Source organism: Esox lucius, chromosome 2 (genome assembly GCF_011004845.1).
Source record: "Esox lucius isolate fEsoLuc1 chromosome 2, fEsoLuc1.pri, whole genome shotgun sequence".
Classification (NCBI taxonomy): domain Eukaryota; kingdom Metazoa; phylum Chordata; class Actinopteri; order Esociformes; family Esocidae; genus Esox; species Esox lucius.
In genome coordinates, this window is record NC_047570.1 from 35504175 (window position 1) to 35530450 (window position 26276).

The window sequence follows — 26276 nt, forward strand, 5'->3', positions numbered from 1 at the left end:
CAAATGACGCCCCGATTCCCCTGCATAGCGCTCTACTTTTGACCAGAGTTCGTCAGGGAATAGGGAGCCATTGGGGAAACGCGAGGGGCCCCGGCACCTCTGTGGGGCCCTGTGGTCCTGCGGAGCGTCTTATTGCCGATCTCTAGGCAGCCCTAAGCCTGCCCTGAGGAATGTACCCGAGCCTGGGCCAGAGCCCGGCATGGCACCGAGACCACTGCTTCATCTCCAACACCCTTACAGTGAGGTCCCAAGAGCTGAGCCACGGCTCCCCTGGTGTTAGTGTACCTGGCCAGACCTGACCGTGCCCTGGTTAAAAGGCAGCGCAGCTTCAGCTTGGTAAGTCCATATTCACACTGGTCCGTTTTCCTGGCCATAGCCTCTGCCCGGTGTCTCCTGTGAGGTTTGGTGGACCCGGCGTGTCTCTTCTGAGCCACACTTCTCCACTCTTTCTAGACGTCTGACTCGCGACTGGTTTCAGTAGAGCGTGTTTGTTTAGGAGCTGTCGTGGCCACTGAGTTTGGGCGTGCCCCCCAGGGGTCTTCAGCGGGTCGGCCAGGTCAGCCAGGTCGGCCCATTTGTGAGTAGCTTGCCAAACATGTGTTCCACTGCAGATTTCACGAGTATCAGACAATGAAGCCGTCCGCTACTCTAATTAACGGAATGCCGACATCGCCTCTTCTTGTTTAGACATGAGACACTTTACAAGTCAAACCGAACACTAAATCAGGCAATTAATGTCCTGCTTGTTGCCCCTTTCCTTCTGTACGCAGCACTGGAGTTTAGTCTACCAGTTGCCAAGCAGTAACAGGGTCTTATGAAAAAACTTTCCTGAAGAACATTTTTAAAACTGCGAAGTAGTATGACATTTTTACTAGCTAATTGTGATGTTAACCAGGGCTTTGTGCTACAGTATATGACCTGTATACAGCTAAAGGATTTGTCAGTCCTCAGAACAGCCACTTGCTCTGGTTAATAATTTTCTATGCACCCAAAGTGTCTAGCTTTCATTTACTGGAAGCAGGACACAGTTAAAAAATTGCATGAATGTATGTTGTGTCCTTTCTCCACGGGTCCATTTTGTGCATATAAGGTCCCATCCCACCACCATTATGTGTTCTTTACTGGAACTTCACATTAGCCAGATGGTGAAGCATTGTAGTGTATCTGATCTGACAGGAGGAGTATTGATATGATCACTATGGTGTAACAGGCTGTGAGCGCCCCAGGTTATTGATTAGCTCATTGATTAAGACATTGATGTGAAGACATCGATACCCAGCAGTGTCTCAGAGGACCTCACGGCCCACACCCAGACTCTACAAACTGTCTCACACACACGCACACACACACACGCGCACACACGCGCACACACTTTCTGACAATCGCCATAGAGAATTAGCATGTCAAAGCTCCGTCAACTGGTCTGTGTCACGTCGAGACCCCCTCCTCTCAGCAGTGTACAACAACCGTGCATGCTTTCCTTTGTTCAGAACACACATTCAGCTTCTAACCCTGTCTTAAAACGGACGTGTAGGGGAGACGGAGGGGAGACCCGTGGTTACAGCCTTCTCACTAGTAGTAACAAGTATGAATCGAATCGAATTCCAAAGGTTATTTGATCAAATCCCTAAACCAGAAAATCTTGCTCACAGGTTGTTGCTGAATCTGAGTGGTTTGTCTGTCATTCTGACCTGGAAGAATAAGGGTAAAACAAAACATTAAACCTGTCCAAAATGGCTCTCCGCGTCCAATATAAACAATATACTGGAATAGGGGCTGTCTGTAACAGAGGTAGAGTCTATGGCAGTTACAACCACTGGCTGGGATAATGTGTGTGTGTGTGTGTGTTTGTGGCGTGTGCGTGTGTGTGTTTGTGGCGTGTGCGTGTTAACACGTGAGCCCTGGCGTTGTGAGAAGGGGTGTCCGCTGTTCGCACAGGTCAGGTGCCGCTCCTGTGCCAAGTTTTACTTCCTCCCACCCTCCCTCCCACCCTTTTGCCTCGCTTTCACTCTTGTGGCTTTGTAGTGCCGGCAACAGCCCCCCCCCCACCCCCCCTCCCCTCCCCCCTCCTGCCTGTCCTGCAGTTGCTGGGGCAAGCCCATCTGGTATTTAGCCTAGCATTTGCCTGTGAATAGGGGTTGAGGTGAGGAGGGGGAGGAGGGGGAGGAGGTTTGGGGACGGGGGCAGGGGCTTTGGGCGCCAGTAGCTCAGTGTGGTCCGCTTGCCTCTGTCAGTCAGGGGCTCAGTGAGAGGTTTTTGTGGCGCGGTTAGTTAGCCTCCTGGCAGGGGCAGAGGCTCGGCCAGTTTGCCGTGCTATTATTAGTCTTTCTCAGTAGCCTGCAAGCGTCCTGCTAGGGGAACGGTTGCTAGTCTGAAAGAGAGAGAGAGGGAGAGAGAGAGGGAGAGAGAGAGAGGGGTCAGCGGTTAGCCCTCGGCCACGCCACGGCCGGACGGAGGGATAGGATGACGGCAGCTTCCAGCACTACACAAGGACCGAGCGACCCAGTGCCCACAGAGGTAGGACCTCACACACACACACACACACACACACACACACACACTGAGACCTGCCTGCACAGGACACACGTGAGGCAAGAGGTTTGGAAATATTGTCTACATAAGTTGGCTTAGTTTCAGCTTGGTGACTGGACTGGTTTTGGTTGCAAAGTTGTCTGTTATGGGGTGTTTTGTATGTGTGCGGACAAGCTCTGTGTTTGTTGTGTGGTAGCTGGTTGTGGGGACACCTGACAGCAGAGGCACAACTCTCCGGGCTTCATTTGGTTTGAGAGTTGTGTTCATTTTAGCTCATGTGCTAGAATAGACTGTTGTGATTTGCAGTTTGGCTGAGTTTTTGGATGTGAGGAGGGGTAACTTCAACGTCCACTGACGTTGTTGATCTTGTTTTAAGGTATGTTTCCTGTCTCAACTTGTTGGTCATGTTGGCAGGTGGGTCTTCATGCTTTGGCTATGGAGCCGAAAAGCCACTAAACTACATAATAGTCACCAGGAGTCTCTGTGAGAGTTTTAGTTTTAAAACCGAATTTTGATATACTTCTCTCTCCTTTTCCCGCCGCCTCTTTCTTGTTTTCTATTCCTCATTATTCTTATTTTCCTTTCTCTCTCCTTCTTCCTCTCCCTCTCGCTCCCTCCTTTCTCTTTTCTACAGTGCGCTGTGCAACACTTCAGAATGAATGTTAGATGTGGGTGTTAATTGCAGGATGAGGGGAGTTTGCTACAGGGAACAACTCGTTGGCTACTGGGGTTGAGCAAAATTCCTCCCGTTTCTAAATAGCAGTCAAGCTGAGTCTGCCAATTGAGTAGGACTTAGTGGAATGGCACGTCAACGGTCTAGCCTCAGTGCCTCTGCAAGCGAGCCTCAGGCTAAGTTTTTGTAGATCTGATGCTGCTCTGAGGTTTACGTTTCCCCCTTTCTGAATGGCAGTCAAGCTGAGCCTACGAACGGAGTAGCACTTAGTGGAATAGGACATCTTCTAGCCTGGCCTCGGGGCTAGCCGGTTGTAGCTGTAATATGTTGCACTAGTGGGGATGTACACATTTCCCCCCCATCCTAAAAGACAGGCAGGGCTGAGGTGACCGATGGAGCAGCATTAGTAGCTAGCACAGCCTCAGGGCTGACAGGGTTTTGCAGGGGGCGGCTACTTCCTTATACACAAATAATTGGTTTCTTTGATAGCACATTTGTCAAATCGTGAGGTGTTGATTGCTTCTCCTGTCACACACCCTGGGTAAACCAGGTGTCAGCGTCCGTGTGTGTGTGTGTGTGTGTGTGTGTGTGTGCGCGCAGTCGTGACTGCGTGTTGTTGTTTTTACAAAAGCAAGTCTTTTCAGCTGTCACAGTTTCCTGTGGGAAAGGGACTGCTTTGTTGGTCTTATTGTCGTCCGTGGAGAATCCAGAGCAGGTTCTCCACAGGAAAAGTTTATTAGACTTGTAAGAGAGAACAACTTTACAGGGTCTGGTTCAGTTGTTGTTGGTAATTCAGAACATCGGTAGTTGGAACTGGGTCTGTGACTCTGTATGCCATGTGTCTGTCTCCTGTGATTGGTCGTCCTCCCAGCCAACTGTGTACTTCTGAATTCGATCAGATGTGGTCTTCTGGCTTGAGTATCTGTATTATTATGAATCAGATCAGATCTGGTCGCCTGGCCGTAACAGTTTTCTCTATCCACCATTCCTGATGTGGGACAGAACGGGGACAAGTTGTGTCCCAAATGGCCCCCTATTCCCTCTGTAGGACACTGCTTCTGACCAGAGACATATGGGCTGTATCTCTGTTTAGTCCAAAATAATGCACTATGTAGAGGATAGGAAGCGAATTGGGACGCATGGGTCCTCAACAGAAACTGGGCCAACCCCTGCCCACCCCCCCTTTCATCTTTCGGGTCCCCCTCCCCGACCCCACGGAAGGATGAGCTTGCCCCTCTGATCATCCTGCTTGACTGGGCCCAGAGCACGGAGCCCTGCAGGGACCCAACCCAGAGCAGACCCCCACACAACGCCCCTGGTCCATCCCCTGCCCCGTACCCCTGTTGAAAGTGCCCAGAGCACGGAGCCCTGCAGGGACACAACACAGAGCAGACCCCCACACAACGCCCCTGGTCCATCCCCTGCCCCGTACCCCTGTTGAAAGTGCCCAGAGCACGGAGCCCTGCAGGGACACAACACAGAGCAGACCCCCACACAACGCCCCTGTCCATCCCCTGCCCCGTACCCCTCTGGGGGACATGCCTCTGTCTCGGACAATAACAAACCCGATGGTCTTTTAATTAGGCCTTTACACAGGCTTACCCATTCTTCAGTTTGTGGTTCAACCAAGGGCTGAAAGTCAGACCTTAACACCTGTCTGTACCAAACGTGGTTGGGCTTAGTCAGAGTTGTTAATGAATGTATTTGGTGGTGTGGGGAAACTATGGTTCCAAGCCAGCCTGTTCATTAGGGATCTGCAGAACAAACCCCTTCGGAGCCAGTCCTCGGGCCAGGATGTGTTCAGGCAAACCCATCTCCTCATGCAGCTGGTTTGATTAAAAAGATGTAGTTGTTAGCAGCCTTTCTGTTGACAGTATTTGGACAAAAGTGTTTGCTTGACCGAAGGTTTGTATGTCTCGTTGTTTCATTTATTTTCCACAATGACTTTTTAATGCTCCCCAGCAGAAGTCTTTGAAGCTCGGGCCTACTGTCCCACTAGCCTCATTCTTAAACATGAGAATCAGTCGCGTCTTTGATAACAAGATTTAGCTTCTTCACTGATCTAATAGCCTGTGATTGATATTCCATTAATCTGGCTGTTCCAAAATGAAAGTTTGACTGACATCCATATGAATGCCCTGGGGTGCTTAATTGACATATGTGTCTTTCAGGGCTCGCTGTGTGATATGTTGCGTTAAACACACACGCCGACCCGCCTTCTGTGTTATTGGGTTAGACTCCCCCCCTCACCCTGCCCCCCCCCCCTCTTCTAGCCCTAGTTAGGGGTGATCTGTGAGGGGGGTGTCAGAGTGAGAGGTTTGTGTACGTGTGTACTCTGCGGGGGCTGGGAGCCGAGCGCCTGGCTAGCGGTCAGAAAACATCAACATGGTCATCAGTATGACGAGCACTCAGCCGAAACACACACACACACACGTCACTTACTGGCCCACTGCCCTGCCATGAGGAGCACACACAGTCATAAACACTCTCTGACACACAAAACACTCCCTAGCCTGGGACATGCTACTGTAAACTCATCCTGTTAGACCTGGCCATGCGACTGTAAACCTAGCCTGTTAGACCGGGCCATATTACCGTTTACATAGCCAGTTAGACAGGGCCATACTACCGTAAACCTAGCCAGTTAGACAGGGCCATACTACCGTAAACCTAGCCTGTTAGACAGGGCCATGCTACCGTAAACCTAGCCTGTTCGACAGTGCCATACAACCGTAAACTTAGCCTGTTAGACAGGGCCATGCTACCGTAAACCTAGCCTGTTCGACAGTGCCATACAACCGTAAACTTAGCCTGTTAGACAGGGCCATGCTACCGTAAACCTAGCCTGTTAGACAGGGCCAGACTACTGTAAACCTAGCCTGTTAGACAGGGCCATACAACCGTAAACCTAGCCTGTTAGACAGGGCCATGCTACCGTAAACCTAGCCTGTTAGACAGGGCCATGCTACTGTAAACCTAGCCTATTAGACAGGGCCATACTACTGTAAACCTAGCCTATTAGACAGGGCCATACTACTGTAAACCTAGCATGTTAGACTGGTCCAGACTACTGTAAACCTAGCCTGTTAGACAGGGCCATACAACCGTAAACCTAGCCTGTTAGACAGGGCCATACAACCGTAAACCTAGCCTGTTAGACAGGGCCATACAACCGTAAACTTAGCCTGTTAGACAGGGCCATGCTACCGTAAACCTAGCCTGTTAGACAGGGCCATGCTACTGTAAACCTAGCCTATTAGACAGGGCCATGCTACTGTAAACCTAGCCTATTAGACAGGGCCATACTACTGTAAACCTAGCCTGTTAGACAGGGCCATACTACTGTTAACCTAGCTTGTTAGACAGGGCCATACTACTGTAAACCTAGCTTGTTAGACAGGGCCATACTACTGTAAACCTAGCCTGTTAGACAGGGCCATACTACTGTAAACCTAGCCTGTTAGACAGGGCCATACTACTGTAAACCTAGCCTGTTAGACAGGGCCATACTACTGTAAACCTAGCCTGTTAGACAGGGCCATACTACTGTAAACCTAGCCTGTTCGATGGCAATTTCACAGATACAGTTAGGCTTGTATATACATTCCGATGAAGAACTCGACGTTGAATAGCGATTCTGGCCCTTTCACCTGTAACAAAAGAGGAATGTGTGGTCTTACTGCTGCTGTTATTTCAATGAAAATTCACAATTATTTTATAAATCCTTTCACGTTTGCAATTTTTTCTGGTAAAATTGCTGCATAGAGGTTGCCTCTTAAACCACCCCTGGCTTTCGTTTCAATGGTGCGGGATTCATTTTCTCATGGTCGTCATTGGTTGAATCAATTTACTAATTGCGTTCATTCCTCTGAGGTAGTTCGAGCCTCTGACTAAGCAATTGGCTCATTGAGTTACATTGTGTTCTCAGTGGTTATTTCTGTGATTACCAACTATGCATTTAAGCAGCAAAAACACTACAAGTAATTGGTCATTGCCCACATCTGAAAGCATTTTATACATTTGCGTACCAAGATTTTTTTGTGGCATATGCGAGCACTATGGAGCCCTTAAAAACTTGGACACTATAATTCACTAGGTAATTACTGTGTAGACCTAATCAAATGCTATTCCAATTAGAAGCTTGCAGGACAACAGTGAATGCATCACCATTTTAGCCAACAAATGCCCGATAGCAGTGGATAGCAGCATATTTCACTGCTTTTCTATATGAAACATGTCAGATAACGTACTGTACCTACTCGGGTCCAGTTGACTGTGCAGCTAGTCCAACGGCCAGTTTTGTGGACAAAGAATAAACCTAGTCCCTGACTGGAAATTTCGATTGAGATGGATCCTTTTTTTTTTGGGTCCAGGGCTAGGGTTAATGGGTCCGGTGAAACCAGCCTTAGATGTTTATTATTACCACTTTAAAGGTCAGATCCCTACGGCTACGATCTCTGCAGATCATAAACAGCTGTTTCAGTGTGGTTAACATTTTAGTATCTCCCTTAACAACCTGGTCTGCAGCTCATTTTGCTCTGGAGGCAGCTGGAGGGACAGATTAGTATCTCACCAACGTTTACTAAACACTCCTTTAAAGACCAGAGGAGGCCATCATAGAAGGTTTTTAGTGGACAGGATGGCTTCTGGGTTATTAGCGTGTTCTAAGAGGTTGGGGGTGGGTTATTGAGTGACTCCTGGGGTCGTGATGGAAGTGCAGCAGTCCTCTCTGACTCTGTCTCTCTATCTCGTGTCCTGCTGTGAGTTTAGTAGTTAATGAGGAGAACAAGGATTCAAGGTCTGCCTCGTATCGACTTGTGTGGGCTTCCCTTTTCTTCCAGGTCACTTACTTTGGATCTGTCCTGTTGTTCATCCACTCAACCAAATTCCTGTATCAATTAAATTCAGTATGTGCTTTGCCAGTTGCAAAAGCCAATATTTGTCTGCAACCATGATAATTATATATCCAGAAATAATTAAGTGCACCTTTTCCAATAAAGTCAAAAGGGAAGGTTTTGAGTGAGGAACAGAAGGGTTAAAATTAAAGAGACCACTGCAAACTGAACGCTTCTGTTCCTCACTCAACTTTCCTTTTCACCTTTTTTGGAAAGGAAAGAAAAAGGTGCAATGGTCTCTTCATTATTTCCGGAGCTGTATAACTACTAAAACAGAAAAGTAATGATCAAAGAAAATAAATGATCAATAAATATGAAATTAAATGTACAGATTGCCTGTGTGACAATGTGGAAGCTGTTTTATAGTAACACTCCAGGACGTAATCTGCCTCAAGGTTTACTCCCTCCCTTTTCTCTTAACAGACACCATTTTCCCTCAATCAGATCCCTCTCTCCCTTTATTCAGCCAGATCTCTGTGTCTAGTTCTCTATTCAGCCAGATTGAAATATGTTGTCTGTGTTCTGTGTGGGACCCCAGAAGAGTTGAGTGCTGATGACTGAGGAGGGACTAACCCATGTACCAACGAGCACTTAGACTAAATCTGACTGTTAAACATTTACACAGGAACTGAACCTCTCCGGCTAATGTACTGTGTGTGTGTGTGTGTGTGTGCGTGGTAACATCAGAAACGACCTGACCAATGTACAAATATGCCTCTGTAGAAGTGACTTATAGAGGTATTCCGTGAATATTGGACATCTTTACATCTCACTGGGTCAACAGCACCTGACTAGATGCTAAATCAGTTGGGAATTTTTGGCTAAGAGAAGGAATTCCAATTCCGGTCCTTTCTACTAAGGCAATGAAATCCACACACAGCATTTCAGAGTGTTTTTACGCTAATATAGTTTTGTTTAGGTAAATGAGACCTGTAACAATATTTGCGTCAGAGATAAAAAATATATATATATACACAGTACCAGTCAAACGTTTGAACACTCCCATTCAAGTGAGTGTCTCTGCTAGTGTGAATAGAAATAAATTTTTATATATAACTAAATGTTTTTTAAATAGAATTCTTGTTATGACACCTTTTGCAGTCTAAATAGGCTCTAAAGTGCACTCTCAACAAAACATTCCTGTCGAGACTCAGAGATGACGTTATCAATAAACTGTTTTCATTCAAAAAGCCTTTTGAAGAGTCACCCTCACTGTCACACTCCTGCTCTATCTGCCCTCTCTCTCCCTGCCCACCCACTTGTCTTTCTCTCTCTCTCTCTCACTCACCTCATCAAACTTTGTGGAAGTTTATTTTCTCCCTGTGTAGAAGAGCCGAAGGCCTCTTCATGTCCCTTTTCTTCTCAGCTCTTCAGCTGACACACCCTATCTCCCCCCTCCCCCCTCCCCCCTCCCCCCTCCCCGCAGTCCAGAGGAGGGAATGGGTCCCTTTTGTTGCCCGTCTCAAAGCAGGGGCCTTCTAGAGGAGACCCCCCCCACCCCACACACACACACCCCAGTGGCATTATTTAGGCTCTCTCCAATCAAACATTCCGTCCTGTTCTGGCTCCCTCCCTCCACACAGTCTCTTCACACTTCAAAGGTGCCCGCCAGCGATTCATGGATGATGTCATCCCAGTCTTCTCCTTGTGTTTGCTCTGCTCCACTCTCCCACTCTGTAAAGTGTCCCTAAAGCATCACACCGTCAGTTCATTAACCATTTGAGGCATTTGATCTGGTTACCTCTGTAAAAGGTTACCGGTTGGGGTGGGCGGGTTGGAGAGACAGAGCGGTGGGGAGTGTTGGTGGGGAGTGTTGGTGGGGAGTGTTGGTGGGGAGTGTTGGTGGGGAGTGTTGATGGGGAGTGTTGGTGGGGAGTGTTGGTGGGGAGTGTTGGTGGGGAGTGTTGGTGGGGAGTGTTGATGGGAAGTGTTGGTGGGGAGTGTTGGTGGGGAGTGTTGGTGGGGAGTGTTGGTGGGGAGTGTTGGTGGGGAGTGTTGGTGGGGAGTGTTGATGGGGAGTGTTGGTGGGGAGTGTTGGTGGGGAGTGTTGATGGGGAGTGTTGGTGAGGACTTCTGAAGTGGCAGAGAGGCCCTGTGTGCCTCTGGGTCAGGAAACCGTTCTGCTGAGCTCCCTGCCACCCTCATGTCTACTGCTCCCATCTCACACAACCTCTGAATGTCACAGGCACTGCCAGGGCTGGCTTTCAACTCTCCCTGCCTTCATCTCTGTGTGTGTGTGTGTGTGTGCGTGTGTGTGCGTGCAACTCTCAGCTGGTGTGCTGTCGTCATTAGTACGCTCCATTGTCTCCGTGCGTCTGACCTCCCACCCCTTGGCTTCAGGGTTAGGATCTCCGGTGTGTTTGAGACGCTTCCCTCCAAGCCCTCTGGTATGTGGCCGTCCCGTCACCCTCTCGCCAATGTCATGGGAGGTCACCATAGGGCGTAAGGAGGGCGGGGGATGTTTTGGGGGGTCGGACGCTCTGGGAAATGGCACCCAGGGGCCAAGAAGGGATGAAGAGAAAACACACCCCAGAATGAGTGTCCGCAGGGCCAGCTCCCCAGGATGACGTGGGACACCCAGTCACCAGAGCTCAGGCTGAGTTCCTGCTCATCACTGATGTGTTAGTATTTTTTATTGGTTATAAACGTCAACAGGTCCTGTTTTATTCCATGGACTGACTTCTTAGTTAAATAGTATGGATTCACACTTGTAGGACATAATGAGAGTCCGTTGAGACTACAAGACCGATAATTTAACACTGTTTCAGTTTATACTGGCATGTACCGAGCATTGTTGGCTGGTTTTGAGGTGTGTGCAGGAACTTGACCAGCCCCTCATCATTGTCCACAATCCAGATGTATTTTTCTGGATACAAAAAATATTTAGCTATACAAGAGGCACCAGGGAGGTCTTGTGGTCAGGACGTCTACTGTTGTCTGAAAGGTCATGTCCCCAAGTCGTAGCTGTGACTACGAATTTGTTCTTGAGTAACTTGCCTGGTTAACTAACCATTAAGTTTAAATGTAAGTAGAACACAAACTGCCTTTAATGTCACTTGTAGCGGCAGTGATTGTCGTTAATATCTCAGTGTGCCAGGAAGCCAGAGACCGTGTGTGTGTGTCTGTGTGTGTCTGTGTGTGTGTCTGTGTGTGTCTGTGTGTGTGTGTGTGTGTGTGTGTGTGTGTGTGTGTGTGTGTGTCTGTGTCTCCTACTGGTACAGTATGGAGGGGCACTGACTGGTCAGACTTCCATGCATTCTTCTTTTGTTTAAGACTGAGAAATGCATGTCACAGCCCCACACCTCGCATGCACACAGAACACATACCCAGTACTGGTCGACACTTCCAATCTAACTAGATAAACGGACTGGTGGTGTGTTGATTACACAGATCTCATTTATTTTATTTATGGTATAAAACATAGTAGTCATTTCTGGTTTCTTCACTTAGCTTGTGGTAAGCTTTGACATCTCTCTACTGCCCAGAAGATCCGACCAGCTCCTCAAAATTAGGCAAACATTCTGTGTGTTTGATCGTTCTCTGAAAGCATGTTTTCAGTGGCATCCCGTTTCAGTTACGAGGCTATGATGCCAAACTTTTTTTGTTTAGTAATCAGATAAAGTTAAGTCCCTTTCCAATGTTGTATTGCAAGATTATTCAGACTTTACCATCTAAATCACTCCCTGATTAGAGGGTTGCAGAGAGAGAATGGAGTGGAACTGGCCTGGAGGTCCAGAGTTGAAAAGTGAGCGTTAACCTCCTGTTATGTTTCAGGTCCAGCTGTCTAAATGTTGCCCTTGAAAACAAATCACTTGTTTTGTTCAAGCGTTCACACTGTCTCTTGGTGTTTTAGTTCAGTACACTGATGTCAGTTTTTCTGGATGAGTGTCTCCTAAATTACCAAAATGTGAAATGTGGTTGAAAGGGAATTGCTTCTCTTTCTCTAGTTGAATGAGTTTGAAAATGTAACAAACAATTTGTTTAAAATCTTTGTGTTTTTCTGAACCCCAATGTCTGTGTGCCGGTCCCCAGGCGTACGAGTGGGCGTTGGAGGGCATGCGCCACCTCGCCAGGGTCAGCATGGAGGACTGCACCGCGCCCGACAAATGCCACGGAGTGATCACCTGCCTGGAGGGTTACCGTTGCCAGCACCCCCCCATCCCGGACCCCCACTTCCAGGAGATGAAGGAGCTGGCCGTGGAGCTGAAGAGCGAGCAGGGCCTCAAGCAGTGGAAGTTCGCCTGGTCCAAGTGCCAGGAGACCAAGCAGATGTTTGAGAAAAAGCTGGAGGCCGCCCTGAGGACGGGCCGAGCCCTGGCGTCGGGGGATTCGCCCGGGTCGCGTCCCGTGAAGGCCGGCGGGGAGCAGGCAGAGGGGGTCACTCCGAGACGTGGAGGGGAGGGACCCGAGCGCAGCGGCAGTGTGTCTTACGCCTGTAGGAAGGCCTTCTCTGGGGTGTGGGGAGGCAGGGAGAGGCTGTCCTCCACCTCCAGCTGTGCCTCCAGCCAGTCCACATGCAGCCCCAGACAGGAGGCGGGCGGAGGGGATGGATGCGGGGCCTCCTCTCCCTACAGGGTCCCTCACACTCCCCTGCCCTCCCAGCGCCTCACCCGCTCCACCTCTTCCGAGGAGTCGTCTCACCGGGCCCGTATGGAGGCGCAGGCCCGCACCACCTCCTGCTCCTTCTCCCACTCCCTTCCCCCCATGAACTCCCAAAGCCCGTCCCTCACCCCTGGTCGTAGACCCCCCCTCCGGAAGACTCAGAGCTTTGACTGTCAGAGCTCCTCCCCCTCCACGCCTGACTCCGCCCGCTACGGGACGTGCCAGCGTACACTGAGTGAGCCGACGCGTCGCGGGAACACAGGGGTGTTCATTAAAGGCCTGGAGGTCAGCAGTATGGAGGTGGCCGACCGATCCTACTCCCCCAGGATGGCATCTCCTGTCTGGGCAGCAGGAGAGGCAGTGAGGACCCCCTCCGCCAGTACCACCAGCAGCCCGGTGTCTGAACCCCGTGCCAAGGGAAGGTGGGTAACGCACATCATGATAATAATATTATAATGACAATAAAAGACATGGTGGTATAATGCAGTTTTTTTCCTAAATCTAATCATTCTGGTCCCTATTCAGCATGGTGGCTGGATCAGGTCAGCTCTTAACATCAACTAAGACGTGTGTGTGTGTGTGTGTGTGTGGTTAGGTATAATGGTTTCCGTAGCACCACTGTGACCCCTTGAGATCATCCCTCCCAGACTGATGACTGATACAGAGGTCCCTTTGATGTGCCTGTACATTGCAGACAAACACACCCACATACATACACAACCACTGCCTAAATGCAAATAAAAACAGAATGCAATTATGTGCAAATCATTTATCCATATGTTTAATTGAAAATTGTACAAAGACACAATATAGCAGATGGTGAAACTGAGAAATGTTATTGTTTTTGGAAAAATACATGCCCATTTTGAATTTGATGCCAGCAACACGTTTCAAAAAGTTGGGATAGTGCCATGTTTACCACTGTGTTGCATCACCTCTTAACAATACTCTGTAAGCGTTTAGGAACTGCGGAGACCAATTGCTGTAGTTTTAAAAGTGAAATGTTTTCCCATTCTTGATTGATATACAGTAGGATTTCAGCTGCTCAATAGTTTGAGGTCTCCTTTGTAGTATTTTCATTTCATAATGCGCCAAATGTTTTCAATGGGTGACAGGTCTGGACTGCAGGCAGGCCAGTTTAGCACCCAGACTCTTTACTACAGAGCCATGGTGTTGTAATATGTGCAGAATGTAGTTTGGCATTTGTCCTTGCTGAAATAAGGACAAAAATACATTGTCCGGATGGCAGCATATGTTGCTCCAAAACCTGTATATATTGTTCAGCATCTATGGTGCCTTCACAGATGTGCAGGTCACCCATACCATGTGCACTAATGTACCCCCATACCATCAGGAATGCAGGATTTTGAACTGTGCGCTGATAAGAATCCAGATTGTCCCTCTCCTCTTTAGTCTAGAGGACGCGGCATCCATGATTCCCAAAAATAATTTCACATTTGGATCCGTCAGACCACAGGACAGTTTTCCACTTCGCCTCAGTCCATCCTAAATGAGCTTGGGCCCAGAGAAGTCGGCAGCATTTTTGGATCTTGTTTTCTTCTTTGCATGGTAGTTTTAAGTTGCATTTGTTCCTGAACTGTTCCTGAACCCATGCAGTGATTTCCACTACAGAATCGTGTCTGTTAATGCAGTGCCACCTGAGGACCATCCAATATTGGTTTTTGGCCTTGACCCTTGCGTACAGAGATTTCTTCAGTTTCTCTGAATCTTTTAATGCTATTAAGTACTGTAGATCAGAGGTGTCAAACCGAGTGTCTGCAGGTTTTTGCTCTCACCATGTACTTTATTGATTAGGTCACTAATTGCTTAGTTTCTACACTCACCAGGTTGTTTAGGTCTGAATTGGGAACCAATTTATAGGAAAATACTAAAACCGGCAGACACTTTGCCCTCAATGGAACCAGTTTGACACCCCTGCCGTAGATGATGAGATCACCAAACTCTTTGCAATTTTATTTTGAGAAATGTTATTCTTAACTTGCTGCACTCTTTGCCTGCGTAGTCTTTCACAGAGTGGTGAGCCCCTTCCCATCTTTACAAAAACAACACTGCACATCACCCAAAGAACACCATACCCACAGTGAAGCATGGTGGTGGCAGCATCATGCTTTGGGGCTGTTTTTCTTCAGCTGGAACCGGGGCCTTAGTCAGGGTGGAGGGAATTATGAACAGCTCCAAATACCAGGCAATTTTGGCACAAAACCTTCAGGCGCCTGATAGAAAGCTGAAGATGAAGTTCACCTTTCAGCACGACAACGACCCAAAGCACACATCTAAATCCACAAAAGCTTTGCTTCACCATAAGAAGATTCAAGTTTTGGAACGTTTTACCTGAGTTAGAGGGTAGATGGAGAGTGATCTGGGAGGCCTCTGGACTAGTGTTCCTCCCAGGTTACCTAAATAGTCTACAGAGCCTCTCCTTGTTCCTCCCAGGTTACTTACATGTTCCACAGAGCCTCTCCTTGTTTTTCCCAGGTTACCTACATGTTCCACAGAGCCTCTCCTTGTTCCTCCCAGGTTACCTACATGTTCCACAGAGCCTCTCCTTGTTCCTCCCAGGTTACCTACATGTTCCACAGAGCCTCTCCTTGTTCCTCCCAGGTTACCTACATGTTCCATAGAGCCTCTCCTTGTTTGTGTTCTAACCCTTATCTGACGTTACCAGATGTTGCTTTCAAGAGGTTTTAAGAGTTCCGATAAACACACACGTCACCTATTCGGTAGGACGTGGATGGATGACCTCACTGATTGTTGTTTTGAACTCCTAGATAATTGTGTGTCTGGACGCTCTCTCTCCTTCCTGTTAGCGGCCTGATTGGTAGTTTCGCTACCACAGCGGTACTGCTTAAAAACCTAAAGCCCACCAATGCACACAAGGCATCCAGAACTCATGTCCCAGCGTGAATGTTTAAACACACACTCTGTGTCTTTGGCACCCTTAGCGTCCTGCTAGGAAGCGTGTACAAAGTACTACTTAACATTAGGAAGAGTTTGTTCAAATGTGTGTGTGTGTGTGTGTGTTTGGGGTGGGGGCGGGGGGGTCGTGTGTGTCTGGGTGTGTGTGTGTGTGTGTGTGTGTGTGTGTGTGAGAGGTTGCGTGGAAGTGTGTTTGAGTGTGTGAAAGGCGCTGCGTCTGTTTGTGTGTGGGGTTCTGTGAGTGTGAAAGAAGCGTGGGTTTTTGTGTGGGGGCGTGTGTGTGTGGGTTTTTGTGTGAGGGCGTGTGTGGGTTTACTGTAGTAGTATGGTGTCATAGTTATATAGCTGGAGATCAAAGCACCTGCTGATGTAGTAGATTGCGAAACAACCTTAGAGCAAATCTAAGCAGAATTAAAGTGTTACGGTGTAGGTGCCTGCCTCTAAACAATTGTCTCCTCCTCGTCTTTCCTTACCGAACGAGACTGATATGGTACTAGCTAGTCCGGGGTAGTTTAGGGTGGGAAGGACAGTACTGCGAGTATAAGGAGATTACAAGTCAATGCAAACTGAAGGACGGATCGGCGAGAAAATATATATGGGCAATATGTCAGTCACTCTGATTAATTTTGTAGAAAAATATTATTTGAAACATTTACTTAACATTAGCTGCAGATGTCTTCTGTACATTTTTGCTTGTTTTTATGCTAGTAGTACAGTAAAAAACATACATGTTGTCCCTTTAACAAAACATATGATGACAGGATTGACAGGATTGCAAGTGCTTTGGATTCACTCCACAGTAAACTAACCAGGCAACTTTTCCGCTGTATTCACAGTAAATTAAACAGTCCGTCCGTCTTTTCCACTTTCCGGTTAGTTAACTAACCAGTCTGTTCCCCCCCCCCCCTTCAGTAAACTTCGCCACATCGTTGATGAGATGGTCACTACGGAGAGGGAGTACGTGCGCTCCCTGCGCTACATCATCGAGCACTACTTCCCTGAGATGGAGAGAGGGGACCTACCGCAGGACCTACGGGGAAAGAGGAGTGTCATCTTCGGGAACCTGGAGAAACTCGTCGACTTCCACAGCCAATACTTCCTGAAGGAGTTGGAAAGCTGCTGCAATCACCCACTGAGGGTGTCGCACTGCTTCCTGCGACACGTAAGGACCTCCTACCTCTTGACAGACTGTTCCTAAGAGAGTTCAGACATCCACCACTGGTACAGCTGAATGACTGGGTGGTTTGAATCGTGAACGCTGATTGGCTGACTGTTTATAAGGACACCAATTGTATGACAAAACATGAATGTCTACCGTTCTAATTATGTTCGTAACAGATTTGTAATGGTAACAAGGCACCTCAGGGGTTTGTGGTATATGACCAATATACCATGGCTAACTGCTCTTAACTGTGGTATATTGGCCATATAACATAACCCCTTGTGCATTCATCCCTAAATATAGCCTGAGCTAATGCTAATTCTGAGCCAGTTTAACTGTCATGACCTGGCGTCCATGCTGATATTTGATTGTGAACCTCAAGGTAAGACTGGATTCAGAGAGGCGGTTTCAGCCTGTCGACTACCAATCCAGCTGTGAAAATACTGAACTACTCAACCGGCAGCCAGTATCGCTCTAGGTGGTTTCCATGTTGAGACAACCCATTCCTCCTTCTCACTTTACTTACTAAACTGCTTATATTAAACCGAAAATAAATGAAATACCAACAAGCTGCTAGAACAGATTATATGACCTTGGCATAAATTCGACGAGTGTCTGGAACTGAGGAATTCCAGCATTTTGTGTTTTGGACGTGGTGAGAAATGTAGTTTCCTGTGCCACTCCAGTATATTCTACAAGTGTTCAGCTGGGTTGTGAAGCTCTTGTCAAACATTATCCAGAAATCACCCCTCCTTCAGTTACTGCGATGTCTTCTGGTCATGGCGGCCAAAATAATCTGCAACTGGACGTGCTTAGCATGTTTAACCAACACCCCCAAGCATGGGATGTTAATTGCTTAATGAACACCCGCTAACTCTGCGTCCATAATGAAGTGGCTACGTACACAACAAGCTGGTGTAATGTTGCGAGGAGGCAGGACACGAGGCGTAAGTAGAACGGTGGACCTTTAATAAACAAGTAACAAAATAACAAAAGGGAAGCTAAGACACGAAAACAGAAACAACGTGCCTACAAAATCCAAATAATGACTGACAAGACACACCAGGGAAAGTGGAACTTATGTTCCAGTGATCAATAACACAGGTGAGGGGAGTAACACTCAACAGGTTGAGGGTGTTGGATCTCACTGGCACAGCAGGACTGCAGGAGAACCAAACACAGGTTCTCCACCTCTCAGGTTCCAGACTCCCATACTTGAGCTCCTTCTCGGTGGTCTGATTTAAATGTCCTGGTTTTGAGTTTTAAATCGTTTTCCACTTTTAAACCACTTTCTGGACTGCAGGCTGAGCTGGATGGTGTCCCAAATGAAACAGTGTTCCCTGTTGTGCACTAGTTTGTAAGGAAGCCCTATGGGGCTGTAGGAGTAGGATATAGGCTCACATTTGGACCTCTGTCTTACTGGACTCATTCCTGGCCATAAAAGTCTGGGAGAAATATTGCACGTTCTGTATGAATATAAAACATTTTAAAGCAATTTGCTGTATTACCTAAATTCATCGCCAAATAAAACCAAACTGGTTCACGTACAGTTTTTCTTTCCGCACAGTGCATTTTTTACCGGACATTTTACATTGAGTCTCTGTGCTGGAACTGATCTCTGATTATTATTTTTTTCTCTGTTTAATCCACAGCAAGATCAGTTTGGACTGTATGCTCTGTACAGCAAGAACAAGCCCAAGTCTGATACTCTGCTGGCCAGCCACGGAAATAGCTTCTTCAGGGTGAGAACATTTGGACCTTACTTGGGCCTGCTTGTCTCCCTTTCTGTCTGCCCATCGGTCCACCGTCTGTCCGCCTGTCTGCTTTACTATACATCTACCTCTTTGTCTGCTTATCTTTCTGTCTACTTGTCTGTGTACCTATGTTCTGACCCGGTAGAACAAGCAGTTGGAGCTGGGTGATAAGATGGACCTGGCCTCGTACCTGCTGAAGCCCATCCAGAGGATGTCTAAGTATGCCCTGCTGCTGAAGGACCTGATCAAGGAGGTGAGCGAGGCCCAAGAGACGGAGCTGTCCTACCTCCGAGCTGCCGCAGAGATGGTCAAGTTCCAGCTGCGCCACGGCAACGACCTGCTCGCCATGGACGCCATCCGAGACTGTGATGTGGGTGACACGACTTTTTTTCTCTTTGATTTTTCTTTCTTAAGTTTTCCCCTGCCTTTATTAATTCCCACAGGAAACCAGAGACTGATACACTTTCTGCGCAAGATAGAATAGCAGGTTTACATCTGGTAGTGTTAACAGGCTGCATTCTGCTCTCTAATCTTATTAGATCCAAATATAATTTCATATTCAGGGATTGTTTACATTAAATGGTTAGAAAACCACTGCCATAATGTAACTATTGGGCCAAATGAATAAAATCTGTCATTGAGTTCCGTGAGAGTGATAGTAAATTCTTCCCGCCCGGGCCTCTCCAGGTGAATCTGAAGGAGCAGGGTCAGCTGGTGAGACAAGACGAGTTCTGTATTTGGTACGGAAGGAAGAAATGTCAGCGCCACGTGTTCCTGTTTGAAGACCTGGTGTTGTTCAGCAAACCCAAACGCATCGAAGGAGGACTCGATGTTTACATCTACAAACACTCCTTCAAGGTACAGCCTGGCAGTCACAGAGATACACTGAGAATGTAGGACGGTTGTAGCAGTCACAGAGATACACTGAGAATGTAGGCCAAACTGGCAGTCACAGAGATACACTGAGAATGTAGGCCAAACTGGCAGTCACAGAGATACACTGAGAATGTAGGCCAAACTGGCAGTCACAGAGATACACTGAGAATGTAGGCCAAACTGGCAGTCACAGAGATACACTGAGAATGTAGGCCAAACTGGCAGTCACAGAGATACACTGAGAATGTAGGCCAAACTGGCAGTCACAGAGATACACTGAGAATGTAGGCCAAACTGGCAGTCACAGAGATACACTGAGAATGTAGGCCAAACTGGCAGTCACAGAGATACCGTTACTGAGGTTGTAGACTAATTGCAGCAGTCACAGAGATACACTGAGGACGTAGGACGGTTGTAGCAGTCCCAGAGATACGCTGAGGACGTAGGACGGTTGTAGCAGTCACAGAGATACGCTGAGGACGTAGGACGGTTGTAGCAGTCACAGAGACGACGTTGTAGCAGTCACAGAGATACGCTGAGGACATAGGACGGTTGTAGCAGTCACAGAGATACGCTGAGGACGTAGGACGGTTGTAGCAGTCACAGAGATACGCTGAGGACGTAGGACGGTTGTAGCAGTCACAGAGATACGCTGAGGATGTAGGACGGTTGTAGCAGTCACAGAGATCAGACAGGAAATGGACCGGTATAATAGATTAGGAATCTTCCTGATGCATCACTGAGCCAATGGCCACTCATATTCCCTGGCTGAACTAGCTGCACTCATACATTTTTGATTCTTATTTTTATATATTTTATACGTCTTTCAAATGTACTGAGGATGTAAATACAATATTAGAAGAAACTGAAAGCAGGATCTCGTTTTGCTGTCTCTCCCTCCTTCGCTTCCCACTGTCTTCCTCCATCCAGACAGCAGACGTGGGAATGACAGAGACTTCTGGGGACAACCCTCTTCGCTTTGAGGTGTGGTTCAGACGCAGGACCAGTAAGAACCAGACGTATGTTCTCCAGGCGTCCACCGCAGACATAAAAAATGCCTGGACGGCCAACATTGCCCGGATCCTCTGGCAACAGGCCACCAGAAACAAAGGTGAGCAAATATTTATATATATTCTGTTAGGGGTTAGGTTTTGAAGTCAGGATTAGGTTTAGAAGTCAGGGTTAGGTTAAGGATTATGGTTAGGTTGGTTTAGTAAAAATAAGCTAAGTATAGCTAAGTTAGGTGTGTCTGTGTGGCAAGAAAAACCACAGCATCTCACCTTACACATAACAGCAACAACACACGGATCTCATACACGGATCTCTTACATGTACTAGCATGGCCTCTGCTGAAAACAGCTTTGTTGAGGGAAAATCTTCCAGTCACGCTTGCGTTAGACACTCTTGTCTAAGTGGGACCGTTAAATGACTGATATGTAAACGGTGTCTGTGATCAGAGATCCGCAATCAGGAGATGGTGTCCATGGGAGTGGGGAACAAGCCGTTCCTGGACATCAAACCCAGTGATGCTGCAATCAACGACAGGGCCATAGACTACATCATGAAGGGACGAGGTAACGGTCAAAGTACTGTCTAGAGCAATGATTATACTGATACTATCAAGCGATAATACCACACCCTCATTGAACACACTGGTACTATCTAACGATAATTCTGAACCCTGATTGGATAATACTTCACAGATTCTGATATTTGATACAGACTATTTATTCCAGCGTTGACATTCTCAGTCCTCTGTGATAGGACTGATAAAACATCCACGTCAGTTTCAGCATAATTCCAAATGAGACTAATGGGTTAAAAGCTGTCCCTGAATGTGTTGTTGGAGGTGTCCGGTTGACCTGTCCCATTCTGTGTGTGTTCTGCAAGGGGCCAGAACGCGAGCCTCCATCGCCGTGTCCCTATTCGACCACTCCAACCCCTTCAAGAGGACAGCGTCTGGTAACGGTGGCTCTGGAGGCGGGGCGCCCACCGCCTCTGGTCCCTCCTCCTGCACCCTCCTGGGGCCTCTGAACCTTCACATGTACAGCAACCACAGCCAGGCCCTGCTGCCCGGGGGGGACAGGCCCTTCATCAGCCCCTGTATCGAGGAAGATGAGTTGGAGCACGAGACCAGCAGCCAACCCTCCATGAGTATGTACTGGAATATAGAGTACAACAAACTGTCTGTTTTAATGTTTCAAGGGCCAGTTCACCTGTATTATAACACACTGTCTGTTTTAATGTTTCAAGGGCCAGTTCACCCGTATTATAACACACTGTCTGTTTTAATGTTTCAAGGGCCAGTTCACCCGTATTATAACACACTGTCTGTTTTAATGTTTCAAGGGCCAGTTCACCCGTATTATAACACACTGTCTGTTTTAATGTTTCAAGGGCCAGTTCACCCGTATTATAACACACTGTCTGTTTTAATGTTTCAAGGGCCAGTTCACCCGTATTATAACACACTGTCTGTTTTAATGTTTCAAGGGCCAGTTCACCCGTATTATAACACACTGTCTGTTTTAATGTTTCAAGGGCCAGTTCATTCATATTATAACACACTGTCTGTTTTAATGTTTCAAGGGCCAGTTCACCCGTATTATAACACACTGTCTGTTTTAATGTTTCAAGGGCCAGTTCACCCGTATTATAACACACTGTCTGTTTTAATGTTTCAAGGGCCAGTTCACCCGTATTATAACACACTGTCTGTTTTAATGTTTCAAGGGCCAGTTCATTCATATTATAACACACTGTCACTCTGTCTGCAGCTACGGAGAGTTCAGGTTCTTCGTCTCACTGTCTCTCCGGCAGCGGCTCCAGTGGTTCTGACAGCGGCTGTGTGTCCAGTCACCTCCCTGAACCCTGTTTGTCTGAGGAACCCTCGTCCCCCTGCTACCCCCCCTCCAACGCCGTAACCCCCCCCAGCCTCGCCCAGGACAAGCCCCGCTACAACAACAGCCAGTACATTTCAGCCGTAAGTAGAGATGATTAGGTTGAAGGATCCTTCGTAGGTGGAGTTGGTTAGGGTGAAGGATCCTTTCTAGGTGGAGATGGTTAGGGTGAAGGATCCTTTCTAGGTGGAGATGGTTAGGGTGAAGGATCCTCTGTGGGTGGAGATGGTTTGGGTGAAGGATCCTTCGTAGGTGGAGTTGGTTAGGGTGAAGGATCCTCACCTAGGTAATGTAGACCATATATATTATTAGGGCTTAATTCCATCACTGGCTTGCATTATTTACAGTGACTCTTTCCAATAGTCAAATTAAATACCAGACCACTATTTCCAGACTGGTGTTGGATTCTGCATGAAAACTTTAACCGTTACCAGGGTGACTCTTTACGCCGTGTGTAAGTGTGGCCATGATGAATGTTGTGAGGACCACATTGTGTAAACATTGCTAATACCAGCCATGGTCTTTCCTTCTGGGGCTGCAGAAGTGCAGTCAGTTAGTGTCAGCGGACTGCCATGGCTCACAGTAGAGTCGTCTTGCTTATAACATTGTGCGTGGCTTTTTCTAAGTTCTAATACTGCATGTCATAGTTACATTATGGAAGAAGGGTTGATTGTGTGCGGCTAATTAAATGTGATTTATTCCTTGGTGTTAACTTTCATTACATCATTGATTTTATAACTACATTACCTCCACTTCAAAAGCTTGGCTTTGTGCAACGCACTCCTGGTGACACGATTGGTGCTCGTAACATTCCTGTAACCATTGTTAACACATCTCTAACCCCCGTCCTCCCCCTCTCTCCACAGAAAGCAGCTCAGATCATAGGCCCAGCCACTGTAGTATGATAGCTGACTGTAACCCTGGGTGGAGTAAGTAGAGCAACGCTTTTCATACATCCCAACCAAGACACGCCATGCTTAACTAACACCAGGTGTCCACAGACCAATGACACAGGATTCATTAACAGTTCACTAACACTCAAATGCTAACTCATTTTAAAAAACGTCTGCTTTTCTATTCATTTGAAGGTAATTTGAGATAGATGCACCTTTTTCAGTAATTGGATTGGAATTTCTGTTAAACTTGAAATGACTGAATTAAGCAGAACCCTGATTTAGAATAGATTTAAGATAAAATGTACTTAAATCAAGTAAAATGGTTAATGAAATGAGTTGAACTAGTGGAATGTTAGCACATATCAGGTATTGATTCCAGGCTAGCTGTGGTATATTTTAATGTGAAGTCAGACTTATAATGGATCTGATTGGGTTAAAAGGCAAATGAGTAAAGAAAATATCTGAATTTGGTTGCTTTTGTAAAGTGCCATGCTGTTGTATTCAACTCTACTGTTCTCTGCTTCTCTCTACTTAGGTCTGACATCCAGCTGCTTCCATCAAGAAAGAGAAAGTTGCCACGCGATAGAAGACAGAGAGGAAGCATATTTATTGGTCCTCTCACTGCCAGCAACTCTCATCTCCCACTGAAATGAGTGGGGACATAGCACTGTTTTCAAAATAAAAGCCACTTTTAAGCATAGCTTTCATATATAAAAAAAGTTGATTTAAATATTCTTATATTTATCTTTACTTCTTTCTTTCCAACAGTACTGGTAGTGCAGTAGTTTTTCTGTACTATATTCGTAACTTTGTAAATAATTATTGTTATAGATTTCAATGCAGTTATGGACGATTGGTTCTTTATCTTTTTATTTCTCCTACTGTTGTTGACCAGACTGCAGACTGTAACTTTGTGAAACACGTGATGATTGATAATATACCTTGGGTTGAAAAGGTAGTTCTGAATCGAGGCAGAAGTATGTCAGGATAAATGTTTAAAAAGACTGCGTTCTAGTTTGACTCTTCCACTTTGTCTCTACATTTTGTCTGTTGTTGGTTTCTAAATTGACCTATGGTCAGATTCCTCGATCTTGTTTACTTCGGTCTCCTTAGTGCCTCGGTCTGTAGCTGGTCAGCGTGACTGATGCTGGGCTGTGGTCCAAATGGCAATCTGTTTGCTACTTGGGGAATAGGGTGCCATTTGGGACTAAGGCTTTCTCAGCCTTTTATATAGCCATTTAGTGTGAGGGTCTGACGTATTTACACCCTGGTCCTAGATCAGTCCTCTCAGCTGTGTGACTTGGGGCTGTTGTGCGGAAGATAGGAGGATCACTAGCTACTGTTGACCCTGAGAAGAGAGAAAAAGGAACTGCCTTAACTTCATTACAAATGCAATAAAAACGTTTCTTGTTCTTATTTTCAGAAGAAAATAGAAAAGATTGCATTAAGAGGAACAAAAAGAAAGAAAAAAAAACTCCAATGTACATTTTCTGTAAATATTAGTTTTTCTGCCTTAGTCTCTTTGGCTCTGGCAATGTGTAGATGAAAGCGGGGGAAGACTGTGATAACCTTGTTTGTATTGACAGCATGGATTCACTGATTCATTCTCAAAAGACGGAAAAACGTGCATGTCCATGAGGGCATGAATGTTCACTCAAATGTCCTATTTCTTAATCTGAACAAGTTCACACATATTTAATAAAAATGGATAAGTTTGTATCCAGAAAGATATTGGGTGAGTGTCTTCACTGAGAAAGAATGTGTGTGTGTGTTACTATACCTGTGACAAAACCAGAAGTTTAATAACTCATGGCAAGACATTTTTCCAGTCTTCACTTTTATTAAAATTGCTATTTTAGGTTTAAAATAAATGTAGTGTTAGGATTACGGGTCAGGATTAGAGTGAAGATTAGTTCTAGATTAGGGGTTAACATGGTTTGCTTTTCATGTTTAGTAGTTACAGGAAAATGGGAATACATTTTGGTCCCCCAAAAAGTCCTCAACTAGTACTGGTAAAAAACGCTGTGAGTCTTACTGCATCTGGGTGTGCAGCGCATTGGGAGTCGGTAGTCTTGTCTTGAGGAAACAGTGAGGCCTTGTGACAGGGTGCTCTGTCCAGCTGTTCCAGACACTCTGTGTAGCGCTGGGCTAGTGGCAGGGAAAACTGGAGGGAGAGGAACAGAAACTGGCTAGAGACGTTCACACACACACACACATACAGAGCAGTTCTGTTTGTGATCATCCAACAATGATCCTACCTTTGATGCCAGATGCTTAGACGAGTGTCTGCATTGGCTTTATGTCCCTACTCTGTGTGGGGTAGTCTATCAGTAGATGAATGCACTAACTGTCAGTCACTCTGGACAGGTGACCAGTGTTAAGGTGATGTAATCAAGGTGCTCACTTCCAACCATTGTAGTAACCGCTGCTCTCTGCTCCTCTGCTGTCTGTCACAACACAAGGTCCTCACCAGTTCCGAGACGAAGACCTCAGTCTTCATCTGTCCTGTCTGGAGAGAAAGACGGGGAGAATCAAAAATACCTTTATTTACCCACCTATTAATTCAGATAAAAACACAAACACATACATTATATACGTACACAAACATATATACATACATACAGTGGCTTTAAAGGTATTCACTCCCCCTGGGATTTTCCACATTTTGTGGTGTTACAGCATGAAATAGAAATGGATTTAATGAGGAGTTTTTGCCACTGATCAACACAAAAAAACATCCATAATGTCAGAGTGAAAAAAAATCAGCAAATGGTTCTAAATCAATTACAAACAGAAAAACTTTATTGAACTGGGCCCATAGTGTAGTTGCTGAATGGCTTTAAGTCCGCTTCACATGATGCTTATAAAAGTAGGTCTTGTTACCCAAAGGCAGTACACCAGGCTGGCTATGTTGTGTGTGCGGTCCTCTGGGTCCTGTAGTCTCAGGGAGTCCAGGATGAGTCCAGCCAGGAAGCTATGGCACTGCCTCCCATACACCATCTCCTCCCAAGACATGTTGAACCAGGCAAAGGCCACATCTAGAGGGTGA

At 46.6% G+C, this 26276-nt stretch overlaps 1 protein-coding gene across 6 annotated transcripts in view; it reads left to right on the forward strand.

The window, feature by feature from the left end:
• plekhg4 (pleckstrin homology domain containing, family G (with RhoGef domain) member 4) overlaps nucleotides 1-24958 on the forward strand; it is a 75287-nt gene extending 50329 nt beyond the window's left edge. For 5 of the 6 annotated variants that reach the window (XM_029114348.2, XM_034287471.1, XM_034287474.1 and 2 more), the window contains 11 exons: nucleotides 12133-13124; nucleotides 16552-16801; nucleotides 18454-18543; nucleotides 18701-18925; nucleotides 19243-19413; nucleotides 20362-20542; nucleotides 20889-21005; nucleotides 21322-21585; nucleotides 22209-22414; nucleotides 23198-23260; nucleotides 23763-24958. In XM_029114348.2, coding sequence (XP_028970181.2) covers nucleotides 12133-13124; nucleotides 16552-16801; nucleotides 18454-18543; nucleotides 18701-18925; nucleotides 19243-19413; nucleotides 20362-20542; nucleotides 20889-21005; nucleotides 21322-21585; nucleotides 22209-22414; nucleotides 23198-23236 — 2535 coding nt within the window. In that variant the 3' untranslated portion in view covers nucleotides 23237-23260; nucleotides 23763-24958. The remainder of the gene's footprint in view (nucleotides 1-12132; nucleotides 13125-16551; nucleotides 16802-18453; nucleotides 18544-18700; nucleotides 18926-19242; nucleotides 19414-20361; nucleotides 20543-20888; nucleotides 21006-21321; nucleotides 21586-22208; nucleotides 22415-23197; nucleotides 23261-23762) is intronic. The other variant, XM_029114349.2, reaches the window with a different exon arrangement.
• The last annotated feature ends 1318 nt before the right edge of the window (nucleotides 24959-26276 follow it).